General features: G+C 38.7%; 2 protein-coding genes across 2 annotated transcripts in view; both read left to right on the top strand.

Annotated features, from left to right (window-relative positions):
- The window catches only part of Tmem18 (transmembrane protein 18), a 71,526-nt gene that overhangs the window by 46,491 nt on the left and 12,204 nt on the right, over positions 1 to 12,831 (top strand). The window lies entirely within an intron of this gene.
- Positions 1 to 12,831, top strand: part of Men-b (NADP-dependent malic enzyme b, mitochondrial) — a 31,142-nt gene that overhangs the window by 16,191 nt on the left and 2,120 nt on the right. The window contains exons 6-10 of the mRNA XM_028308905.1: positions 3,538 to 3,666; positions 6,496 to 6,678; positions 8,616 to 8,838; positions 10,266 to 10,408; positions 11,310 to 11,480. Of these exons, the coding sequence (XP_028164706.1) occupies positions 3,538 to 3,666; positions 6,496 to 6,678; positions 8,616 to 8,838; positions 10,266 to 10,408; positions 11,310 to 11,480 (849 nt within the window). The remainder of the gene's footprint in view (positions 1 to 3,537; positions 3,667 to 6,495; positions 6,679 to 8,615; positions 8,839 to 10,265; positions 10,409 to 11,309; positions 11,481 to 12,831) is intronic.

The following is a 12,831-nucleotide window of genomic DNA, read 5'->3' as shown; positions in this document are numbered from 1 at the left end:
AATTAGGAGTCCGTGTTCACGTCATTATGTAGTCACTTAAAAGCTATGGAAACATACATAGACAATCATATATCAATATTTTCCCCTATCCTTGGATCAAGGAAATAAACTCCTTCCTTCATTACAAGGAAATAGTCTTGAAATTGTTGTACTAATTCTTAATTACCCATCAAATCTTTTTCCTTGATACTACTGTGACTCCATATCTGTGACTGTGACAAAGAAAAATAAATAAGACATCTATAGTAGTGATTTTAGTAGTTAGAGACAGACCATTCTATAAAGGATGTGTTCTGAATTAATTTGTTTTAACCAAAGATCTATTAATGGACAAAACCCTCCAAGAATTTCTGGTCCAAGGTCCTGCCCTGCCTACATCTTGGTGCTTCCCGCGATCTCTACTAGAATTAATATATTATTTATTCTTATTAAATTATTGCAGGACAGAAATGAGAAACTATTCTTCAGACTCCTGGCTGAGAACATTGAGAAGTACCTGCCTATAGTATACACACCCACTGTGGGACTGGCCTGCCAAAGGTTCGGTCTCATCTACAGAAGACCTAGAGGTCTCTTCATCACCATCAATGATAAGGGGCATATATTCAACATTCTTAAAAACTGGTACGTAACTCTTACTAAAAATATATATAAAAAATTACAAAAATAAATTTTGTCATAACTTCACGCCAAAAGTACCAGGGCAACATAACCTTACAGGCATTTCGAATTTTTCGAGACTACCGAGAAAACTATGTACCTATTTCTTACTTCAAAACTCCCTAGATTTAGAATAAACCGTATTTTTATTCTGGACAAGCGGCCAACAGCCTTTCATGACCTTCAAAGTTAAAAACGATGTTGGGATCATCAACACGTTAAAGAATTACTTAATATTGTTCATTATGCTGAATAATTTTAAAAGGCTAATTAGTCTGTTAGTTAAAATTCTGAAGAGTGGCATTGTTTTGTGTTTCTTCAATAGGAAGTCCGTTTTCGACAACATTTTACATTTTAATTGACTGAATAATGGGTATTTTTATTAAATCAATTTTTACTTATATAATAAAAGCGACCAGTGTCTTTTTAAAGTCCTGTAAGTTACCTTTGCACGCCTAAACCACTGAAGTAATTTTGAATGCTATTGTTAAAGACTTAGGCCCTTTTCACACGTCCCGGTTGCCGGCTAACCGGCGCCGTGTATCCGGTGGTGAAGTGTATGGGCATGGTACGTAGCTTTCACATGTTCCGGCGTAATTAATCCGGCATGCCCATACACTTCACCATCGGGTACCCGGCGCCGGTTAGCCGGCAACCGGGACGTGTGAAAAGGGCCTTACTGTAACACCAAAAGCTATTGGTTTGTCATCATTTCAGCCTAGTCCAATGCTAGAGTAGATGTAAGTCTCTCCCAAAGAACGCCACAAAGCACGATCTTAATATCTTTTCACCATAAGGCTTGGTATCCATGAATGCGGAGGGAAGACGTGTTTGATTAACTAATCAGATTTCGTTATTTCCACATCACTTCTCTGCTCAGTTTTGGTTCGAAAATCTGTAACCTAATTCACGTATTTTGACACAGTCAAAATCTCGTTGACGTTTAGAAGTCGTCCTATTGAAAAACAGTTGTAAATCCGTATTCACAAGGGTCATTTTGATAGAAAGATTACTCGATAGGATCGCAACTCAGTGATTTGTTGTCGTTGAAGTTTTGTTACGTGAATAAGGCTACTGATTGGCTATTTAAACACATCTCTCCTCTGGTGAAACCTGTGCATTACAGTGTGGGTGTATAATGTAATTTTATTTTAGGCCAGAACCCGACGTCCGGGCGATCGTATTCACTGATGGCGAGCGTATCCTCGGGTTGGGCGACCTTGGCGCGTACGGAATGGGAATCCCCGTGGGGAAGCTGTCTTTGTACACCGCACTCGCTGGCATCAAGCCCCACCAGTGTCTGCCCATCACCTTGGACGTTGGTACCGATAATCAGGTCAGTACATACTTGCTAAAGTCCGGTCGCCGAGCAGATAGAATTTCGTCCAATGACCCCAAGCTACCCATCCTTATCGCCCACGTGTAATTGTATTGCTGTCGCGCTCGCACACTCACTGCGGCCGCCCGTCGCACAGACGCGACAGCAATATAATTACGTGCGAGTGGTAAGGATGGGTAGCTTGGGGTCATTGGACGGAATTCTATTTACTCGGCGACCGGACTTTAGATTAAAAGATACACTACAGCCTGACGTTCATATTCACTGATGGCGAGTGTATCCTGGGGTTGGGCGACCTTGGCGCGTATGGCATGGGAATCCCTGTAGGGAAGCTGTCTTTGTACACCGCGCTCGCTGGCATCAAGCCTCACCAGTGTCTGCCCATCACCTTGGACGTTGGTACTGATAATCAGGTCAGTACACAAATGCTTGAGAACAAAATTATTGAAATGGTAGATGAATATGTCTCTTGGTAACCAAAAGTTATGGAGATTTTTGCGCTTCTCATCACCAGTTATGTTGTCCTGAAGGGATAAGAAAGCTGTATGTAGGTCGCGCCTTTAAACATCCATAATTTAATTTGGTAGTAATTAATTTTAAACTTTCGCGTTGCATAATTGAATTAATTTAAACAGGTTTTAACGCGATACGCGGATAGGTAACATTGAAATATTACCTGTATTTGCCTGACGTTTCTACCGAGTTGCACCGGCCGTGGTCACAGGCTGACTGGAATGTCGAGTGCGCGATCCGTATCCGTATATTTTGGTAGAGTCCAGTATTTTGGACAAAGCGTGTGACAAGGGCTTACTTTATCTCGTATCACAAAAGTTACATGAGAAGGAAACTAGTTTGTGCAAGAAACACAAATGAAATAGTCGTACGTGAATTCGACAGTTAAACTATTTTTAGAAATAGCGTTGGAAATAGCTGACATTTCCTTAATCTCATATCGTTATGTAACGATAAAATTGTGGTATGTAGTTTGAGAAATTAGCACGTAAGTCTAAAGTCAATAAAATCACTGTGAAGGCTATACGAGTAGTGGAGTTATTTAATATTGTATTGTATCATAGAAGTAAGTTGCTATGAGAATTTGTCGCGCTGCGTGAAGACACGTAAATGTCAAGGTTTCTGGAAAGTCTACCAAAAAGTCATTAATTTAATCATTTAGCATGGTATGCTGCTATATTTATAATAATATGTCCCTAGAACCAGGATTAGAGAAAATGCGGTATGAATAAGATTCAATTTTGAACTAAAACATCTATCTGATACAGTCCCAGTGCTATTTTCTGACTTACGCGACTAATGTCATTGAGTGCATAGCACATAACGTGTTCGCGTGCTCACATACATTACATTTCCGTATTATGCATTCACCTTTATTCGCGGATCAATTTGTGCCGCGCCGCGTATAATTTAGCCTATCCTGTCACCTATAGCCCGCGTATTATGAATGGTATGACATAACAATGTCACTAAAACGTGTCGTTCGAAAACGGTTCTTACGTCGCTAACGCAAGGTGTCTTTTCAGGATCTTCTGGAAGATCCGCTGTATATCGGATTGAGACAAAAGAGAGCGCGAGGCAAGGAGTACGACGAGTTCATTGATGAGTTCATGGAGGCGTGCGTGCAGAGATATGGACAGAACACACTGTTGCAAGTAAGTTTGTATATTTTGTCATAGATTTAGCGAAACTGCTAGCTTGAGTTTCATAGGAAACTTCGACCTAAATAACATGCTGACGTTATCTGCCTTGAGGTAGCAAGAAAGTTAAGGCTGATTTACACGTATTAAGTAGTTAAGTAGGTAACTAAATTTTCATTTAAATCAGCCTTTAGAGCAACTGTACATCTCTTTACTATTCAGGAATAAAGATATCTTTTTGGCATTTAAAAGAAATTTCTAGCAAAAATGATCCTTATAAGCCTGTTTTGGTTTCTAGACTTAGATAAACCAGTCAAAACCAGTTTTCCCATTTCTAGACGAAATCCGCAGTGTTACGTGCAAGCATTCGACGCATTCGATAAGTCCACTATCTTATCTTTTACGTCGATTATAGTGCGTTGTTTATTTTCAATCCGATTGCTAATAAATTCAGATAGTGATATTGATAAAACTGTCAAGGACAATTGGCTTTTAATTGCCCACATAATCACTGAAACTAATACTGTTTCAAAATAGAAAGATTAACAAATAAATTAGTTGTTTGATGTGCCGTTTCAGCTGTTAATTATTTTAATACGATAGTCATTGATGAGTGAATACTGCTTTACATAGTCATTAAAACCTTATGTTGCGAGGAACCTTTCACTTTTAATTTTATTTTATGATATATGCATCAAGCGGGAAAAACTTGACCATCATTAGTTGGGTTTTTATTGGCCGTCCAGCAATCTTGGCTACACAGGAGTTGCAGTGGTGGGAATGGTCCCACTATCTACGCACTTTTGTTTTAAATAATAATAACAAATTACTAATAATCTTATTAAAAAAAAAAATGGAAAAGTTTGTAATCGGCAAATTGTGATCAGCTGATCAGTTATCAATAGAATAACTGATAATCTATTCACTGGAAATGCGTTTGACGTGTGACTGATTGTTGTGCAATCGCCCAGACACGTTTATCACGTGATTTCGGTACCTTTGCCGCGTGATGTGCCCAAATCGCGTATTCATGTAAAATCGTATACTAATAAATACACATCTCTGATCATTAAAATCAACGTAATGGTGTTGCTATGCAAAGTAATCTAATTAGAATTCTCTATAGGTATTACATTACAGATCTATATGGGTCATTAGTCCAGCTGTTCACACATGTTCTGTTTTGGCTAATATTCTCTCATAAAAATAATCTATCCTATACATAGTCATACAAATTGTGCAATATACCATTTTACTACCAAGCCGTCAGTGGTGGAAACGCTATTAATTGCTATCAAGTTGCTAGTGGGTTTACTCCGAAACGTGATTCTTTATTTATGGCTCTATTTGTTGCTTATGAAAACATTTCGGATGTGTGCGAAAAACTAGTTACATCCGGATATAAAGGAAGTAACCAACTGCCTTCTCTTATCTGTTGTTGTTAACGGTGATAAATTGTTTTATCTACCAGCCTCTATTACTAAAGGTAAAGGCAGCAGGAAGGCGCTGGACGCAGGCCAGGAAGTCATTGGGGGAGGCCTATGTTCAGCAGTGGACGTCCAATGGCTGAAATGATGATGATGGGCCTCTGTTACATAATCATAATATGACTGCTGAAAGTGCTCACAAAAATAGAATAACGTTTTTCTGTTAAAAACAGGAAAAAGCAAGCCAAAAAAAGTAGAGGCCGCATCTCATTAATTATATTTTTACCTCTAAATAAAGCTAGGCGAAACGTTAGACATGAAATTTAATACATTCAAATGACGTCATCATTTTATCTATTTAAACACAATAGGTAACCAATGTATATGTCACCGTAAGATTGTAAAAACCGTTAGATTACAATCTAACTCGCGACTTCTGACGCGACGCGATAAACTGTCGAACGATTGTGAACAGGAACATACTGCTTAACAATTTAATGCATTATTTTAAGATAAAATATTTACACGGTTATGAACAACCGATAGGAAAAGGCATGCAAGGTCATTCCAGAAGACCATATTCGTTCATTCATCAGAAGTTGAAAATCTCAGTAGCCAGTTCTGAAATTTGAAAACAACGCGTTAGTTGTTCTATTAACGCTTTGTTCACATTGCCAAGAATCAAGATCCATTTGACAATCATCATTTCAGCCTCACTCAGAACATAGGCCTCCCCAATGAATCATTGGCAATGATTTCCGTGTTCATCGATTGGTAGCGGCCTGCGTCCAGCGCCTTCCTGCTACCTTTATGATATCGTTGGTCAACCTTGTGGATGGACGTTCCACGCTGCGTTTTGCCCCATTGGCCATCAGTTCTGCGTACTATGTGCCCTGCCCATTGCCACTTCAGCTTGCTAATCCGTCGGGCTATGTCAGCAACCTGTGGCTGAAATGATGATGATGATAATTTAACATATTACAAATCTTTTCTGTATCTCAACAAACATTGAGTTGGCTATCGGGATGATCCTTGTTTTGTTGTGTATTGTTTAGGTAGTGTTATGTGGATAGGTATAGATAGCATTCCAACTTTGTAGGTACTAGTGATAATTTAAGGGAAACCTGTTATTGGTCTTGTTACGTGTTAAATTAGACTAGGCGCAGACCACCGATTTTTAGTTGGCCGATAGTTGTGCCCGATTTTAAATTGTATGAAGAATCGGCCAAATCGAATCGGTGTAATGTGCGCCCTTCCATACATGCCCATACTGATCAACTGCCCGACTAAACTATCGGCCGACGAAAAATCGATGGTCTTAAACGCCTGGGCTTAATGTATTACATGTTAAAATTGTATGAATACGCTGTTGGTTTTCTCAATAAAATAAAATAAAATCTATTAACCCATTCTACAGTTCGAAGACTTCGCCCTAGCGAACGCTGGCCGCCTTCTCAAGAAGTATCGCAACAAGTACTGCACATTCAACGACGACATCCAAGGCACTGCCAGCGTGGCGGTCGCCGGGCTAATGGCCGCCGTTCGGGTGACGAAGCGGAAGCTCAGTGAGAATATTTATCTGTTCCTTGGTGCTGGCTCCGTGAGTATACGTTGTGGTGACTTGGTCCACGCTAGTCGAATGTTTGTTAGATGAAGGCACTTGTTCCACCGCTGACAAGGAAGCGGCAACTAGAGACTATTTTCTTACTCAAGTGTTAATAAAAAAGTTACATTTATTGATATTCGATCGCTGAATGTTCAATATTGGTGAATACTCTCTCCAGTTCTAGACACTCTGTTTATCGCAGTGACAAAAACTGACAAATATAATATTTTCAAAGCGATACTCGCTTGGCAGACTCGCCAACCAGTTGTCATTTTTGTCTACCATGCGAATCGCCTGTCGTTCTCGCACACTCGCTTGAAGTCCAGCGCCAAAACTATCGGAACCATACACTCTTCTTGTTAACTCGTATCTGGTTACTATCTACTCACTTCTTGTTCGTCGTCGGCGGTGGGACAAGTGCCATAATGTTGATTAACCCTTTTATACACCTATTTTATCCCACTGCTGGGCAATGCTGGGCAATTCCCTCCAGCTATAATTATTTATTTGATGTGATTAGATATAATAAGTAGTCAACAAAAGTAATCAACTAATATCTGGGAATTTTTGTGGCCTAATAATACTTTTATTAAGCTCTTGATTTTGATGCTATAAGTAATATAAATGCTAAAGTCAATTTGCAGTGGGATTATAGTAGGTGAGATTTGTTTTATCCATATAAATATTTTCTAAGTATGGAATGAGTAGTAAAAGTAATAGTTAATTAATTGATGTGGACCCAGTTCACCACGTAAATAACAAAGGATTTATTAGTGCCATAGAAATATGTATTAAATGCATGCCTTTATAATAGTGCGTAGTAATTAATTACACAATATTTCACATTAGTTTACTTTTTGGCACTTGTGTGTATCATGACTATTGTCTATAGTAGCCTTATTTTTAGATGTTATTTTAATTATAATATGTATTCTTGGGAAAAACACAATTGAGATTTTGACAACGTGACGATTGTTAATTAAGAAGCAATTACTTGTTAACGTATTTAAATTAGCACACTTATAAAGAAATGCAAATGCGAGGTGAATTTAAAAAGATTACGATTACGATATACTTTTTAAACTGGTAAGATCTAGTATACTGTTACGTGTAATATAACGTAGTTGTAAGGACCTTTCCTTCCCGTTGATGAAACGATCTATATGTATAAAGAATTTCTGCCAGTAGTTCTATGAGCTAGCAAAACAAATGAAAAACGATAAAGAATATTAGTATAGATGACCCACGCTGAACTGTCCCACCAAACTCAATGACAGGGGGGCGCTACCATCGTTCAACTATATGGTTTCCAACATGGCAAAAATCTGAACCAGCGATCCGGTATTGACGGTGGCGCCCCACTGTCAATGTCATCGACAGGACATTCCAGTATTTTGGAACTATATCAGGGACATTGATAGATTCTAGGTACGTCATTAATGAGAATCACATAAGATCACGAATATTGCGAATCTAACCAGTAGCTGCCAAGCGAAGCAAGCTCAAGATAGAGTCCTAATTTTTAACTCTCTCAGTGATGGCCTTTTTATAAATTATTGTCATTTTCCACTATCTTCTTTAAATTATTGCCATTTTGCCCAACCATATCTTCTTTTATAGGCCGCCAACGGTATTGCGAATCTGACAGTGGCCGGGATGGTAGCTGACGGTCTATCAGAGAGACAGGCTCGGGAAAGAGTTTAATTTTTCACTGTCTCAATAATAACCCCTTTACAAATTATTTCATTTTGTTTCCTAACCATATCTTCTATTTTAGGCCGCCAACGGTATCGCCAACCTGATAGTGGCCGCGGTGGTAACTGACGGTCTATCAGAGAGAAAACCCCGCGATAGTCTAATTTTTCACTGTCTCAATAATATCCCCTTTACAAATTATTTCATATTTTTTCTAACTATATCTTCTATTCTAGGCCGCCAACGGTATCGCGAATCTGACGGTGGCCGCGATGGTAGCTGACGGTCTATCAGAGAGACAGGCTCGGGAAAGAGTCTACATGTTCGACGTGGACGGTCTACTCTCTACGAGACGCGAGGGCGGTGTGCCTGAGCATGCGAAAAACTTTGGAAAGGATATTGAGCCAGAGTCCGACTTTGAGAAGTGCGTCGCTAAGATCAAGCCTAGCTGTTTGATTGGTAAGTTCTAGTGTCCGACCGAAACTAGTTTTACGACCGCAACCGAAACCGAAAACGAATTTCGGCAACGGTGTCTATTTCGGCCGAAACCGAAACCGAAACTTCCTTACAAGGCTCATATTTTGAGGGAAAAATAAAGAAAACTTTATTATAATCAGTCAGTCTTTATTGTTTTCTCTTTAAATTGCATTAAAATTGAACTTATAAAGTGCCTTTTTACTCTAAAAGGCATCAAATTATGTATTAAAAAAGAAAAAGAAGGATTTATAGTCTAGATATTTTTTTAAATACTCGCAATATTCAGGACATCTACATAACCCGTCCCATGGTCGGGTCTTTTACCTTAATAATTTCTCAAAACAAAATTGGTACGTACTAAGTTAGTATCTACTGTACTTGCCACTTGATACCTTGGTGATAAATACTAAAATGAACTTTGAAACTCTGAATCCATAATAATAATATTATCACCATGAAATGCACTATAGTCATTACTAACTACTTAACTAATGTTTGTTTACGTAAAGCATTTGCGAACCAAAAAAAATTATAGGTTAGATTAAACTTGATTATACTTTTATCAGTCATATTAAATATATTTTTTATGTTTACACCTGCTCTTATGTTATAACGACATAAAACGAGATAAAACTTACCAAATTCAAACTAAATCACTCGAAAACTCGCCACCACAACAAAACAAAACTAACAGCAAACAAACAAGCGAGCGAATCATTGGCTCTGATCGGATTCATTCACTCATTCAACGCGGCGAACATGACCGATAACAGCGCGGAAACTCCCGAACGCACATTCGGTTTCGATCGTAGTTTCGGCAAGTTTGCCGCCGAAAACGAAACTAAACCGAAAACTCGTGTTTTTACCGAAACTCAACCGAAAACGAAACCGAAACCGAACATTCGGTCGGGCACTAGTAAGTTCAGCTATAGCTTCAAAAGGTTTTATTACAATACAGTGTCTTCGATCTGTGCTAAGGGTGTTTTTACTAACGTGCGGATTCATCACTCACGTGGCATTGCCTACATGACACCCGTTAGTGTCATTTTCATACAAGTATTTATTGTACGCACGCGGGGCGTGGGTGGACGCTGGATTGCTTCGCGTGATAAAATTCGCACGATATTAGAAACACGTTGGTTCACGTTTATGATTACATCGCCAGAAGTGGATAAAGATTTCGAATCCTTCCAGTTAGAATAGTTAGCGACAGAAAGATGTAAGTAGGTATATTATGCCTGAGCATCATAGATTCCTTTCTAAAATGCTAACCTTTTTATCCGACTTGAAAAAGGAGGAGGTTCTCATTGTGCTATACTGGGAGCCCGATCGCGTTATGGATTGGTGTTATTGTATTACCCATATTTCTTTCTCATAATATATATAAAATTACATAATTTTGTTTTCAGGGTGTTCAACGGTCGGCGGTGCTTTCACCCCCAATGTTCTGAAGCAAATGGCGAAAAATACAGAGAGGCCCGTCATTTTCGCCCTGTCTAACCCCACTAGCAAAGCGGAGTGCACCGCGCAGGCTGCCTACGATAATACTGAGGTATGTGACAGATTCGTAAGATATACCTACGAATGAAATGCGTATCGAAATCGTTTTGCTGTCATAGTTTCTCAACTAAAGTGTTCTACTGCTTGGCGTAAAAGGTCTCTGCCTGTTTTTTTTTTAATAAATATCAATAGAATTTTACCTATTTATGGGCTGTAACAGTGTATTACACTTGAACGACGGGTTCATCCAGTGTCTAAGTAGCTCAGATGGAAGAGCAGTCGCCCGGCAAGCGAAAGTTAGTGGGTTCAATTCCCGCCTTAGGCAGTTCAATTTTTAATTTTTAAATTAAATTTAGAAATTTAAATTTTAAATTAATTTATGAGCCACCGCTAAGACTGGCTCAATTGAACCGCGTGCGGGCGCAGAGTTTTAGCAAAGGCCCTAACAGCGAGACGAGAGCCCTATGGTGTCAGTGTAATACTACCGATTCGAGTTTCGATAGTTCAATATCCATTGTTTGCTGGACTGTTGCTTTTGATGAACTTACTTCCTACAAACATTGAATTTAGTTTAGCTGGAGGACTAACAGGATACTAATAATTCTTTGTGCTATACAGGGTGTTAGGTAAATGGGTATATGAGCCGACACTAGCCCATGTTAAAATGGGCATATAAATGGTATGGTGAAGTCAGAAATTTGATATCATCATTTTAATTTTTTAATTTTCATACAAAATAAATTTTATAAAATCCGATTTGTATGAAAAAAAAAATGAAGCTATCAATTTTTTGACTTCACCATACCATTTATATGACAATGTTAACATGGGCTAGTGTCGGCTCATATACCCATTTACCTAACACCCTGTATAAACTTTGTTTTTTGATGGCAATTATTTTATTTTGTTAAAAGGTTATTATGACATAAATCATGTATTTTCCTTCCTTCCAGGGTCGTTGCGTGTTCGCCTCCGGCTCTCCTTTCCCTCCCGCAGTCTACAACGGCAAGGAATACCACACAGGCCAGGGAAACAACTCGTACATATTCCCGGGAATCGCGCTGGGAGTCATCGCCACCGCCACCCATCATATCCCGGAGACTATGTTCCTTACCGCCGCTAGGGTAAGTTGTGTTAATAATAATAATAATAAAAACGTTTATTGCTTTTTATACATAAAAGGAATTACAAGAAACAAAATTACATTATAAGCTTAAAATAACTTATGCTAAAAGAAAAAGCAAATGGAGGTGGCTCAGCATGTGCCGCCAAGGACAACCTGCCCTAGACAGCGCTGGTTTTCAGCCACCACCATTTCTCTTAAGGTGTTGGTCGAGAAAATGGTCACGGGGGCTTCGAAAATAAAAAAATGAGTAAAAAAAATAAATAAACATTTAAACTGACTAAAAAAATAGAAAAAATACACTTTTTCTGCCTGTGTAGTGTAAGTGTGTAGTGTGTGTGTGGTGTGTGTGTGTTTTTGTGTTTTGTACTGTATGCTACGCGAAATAATCTCTTAGGGGCAGTAGTTTCCAGTACCCACGGCGGTGTGTACCCAGTGTTATACACTGGTCATCATAAAAATCGACCCACCCGCGACAAGCACTTTCAAACGTATGCATCCCCACTACCCACCAATATTACTATACTATATTACCATTTAAAAGCCTAGTTCTAAACTTCATTTCATTAAAGGAAAGGTTTTTACCCCAAAAATGTGCCTGTAGAAGAATCCAGAGTCACTTCTTCAAAAAATAGGTAGTTACGCTTGAGCCAACTTTTATGGCTATAAAACTGTTAAGTTAATGTTAATCGCTATCCATCTGTTAAAGAGGACACGTGAGGTCATTATTTGGTTTTATAAACATAAAAATTGGTCTAATTGATCCCAGAGGTGAGCCCAAAGTGAGGTCTATTTTCAAGTCACATTTATGGTATATGTTAATCATTTATTTAGAAATGAAATGTATTTTTCTTTAAGGATATTTATTGGGCTTTCAAATAACACCAATATTGTTGGGGTACCATGATTGTGTCAGAAGAAAATCTTTAAAGTTCGCGTCGCGGAAGGTGCGGTTTATTTCATGTTGAGTGTAGTTCTTGCAACTCACGAAGGCGAGTGAGCTTTACTCTTGTGTGTACATGCACATAACGATAGTGTAATGTCACGTAATTTCTATCAAAACTTTTGAAAAACGATCAGTAGCAAGCTACCACACATGTAAAGCTCACTCACCTTCGTGAATTGGAACAACTATACTATAAAACATGATAATCAGCACTAAACCAAGACAAGCGACGGATACAGGAGAGCTTTCGTTACTTGACTTACAGCAATCATCATAAATTTGCAATCCAGACAGAGTGGTGACAGGTGACCGAGAGTCACTTGTCTCTGTCGGGGTTCGAGACAATCATCAAATCATGCAACGACAAGTTTGATAATAATGAGGGTTTTCGCGATTGAAAAATCCG

This window comes from Ostrinia furnacalis, unplaced genomic scaffold (genome assembly GCF_004193835.3).
Source record: "Ostrinia furnacalis isolate ACB-3 unplaced genomic scaffold, ASM419383v2 OfSCF2566, whole genome shotgun sequence".
NCBI lineage: Eukaryota > Metazoa > Arthropoda > Insecta > Lepidoptera > Crambidae > Ostrinia > Ostrinia furnacalis.
This window is presented reverse-complemented; position numbering and strand designations above follow the sequence as displayed.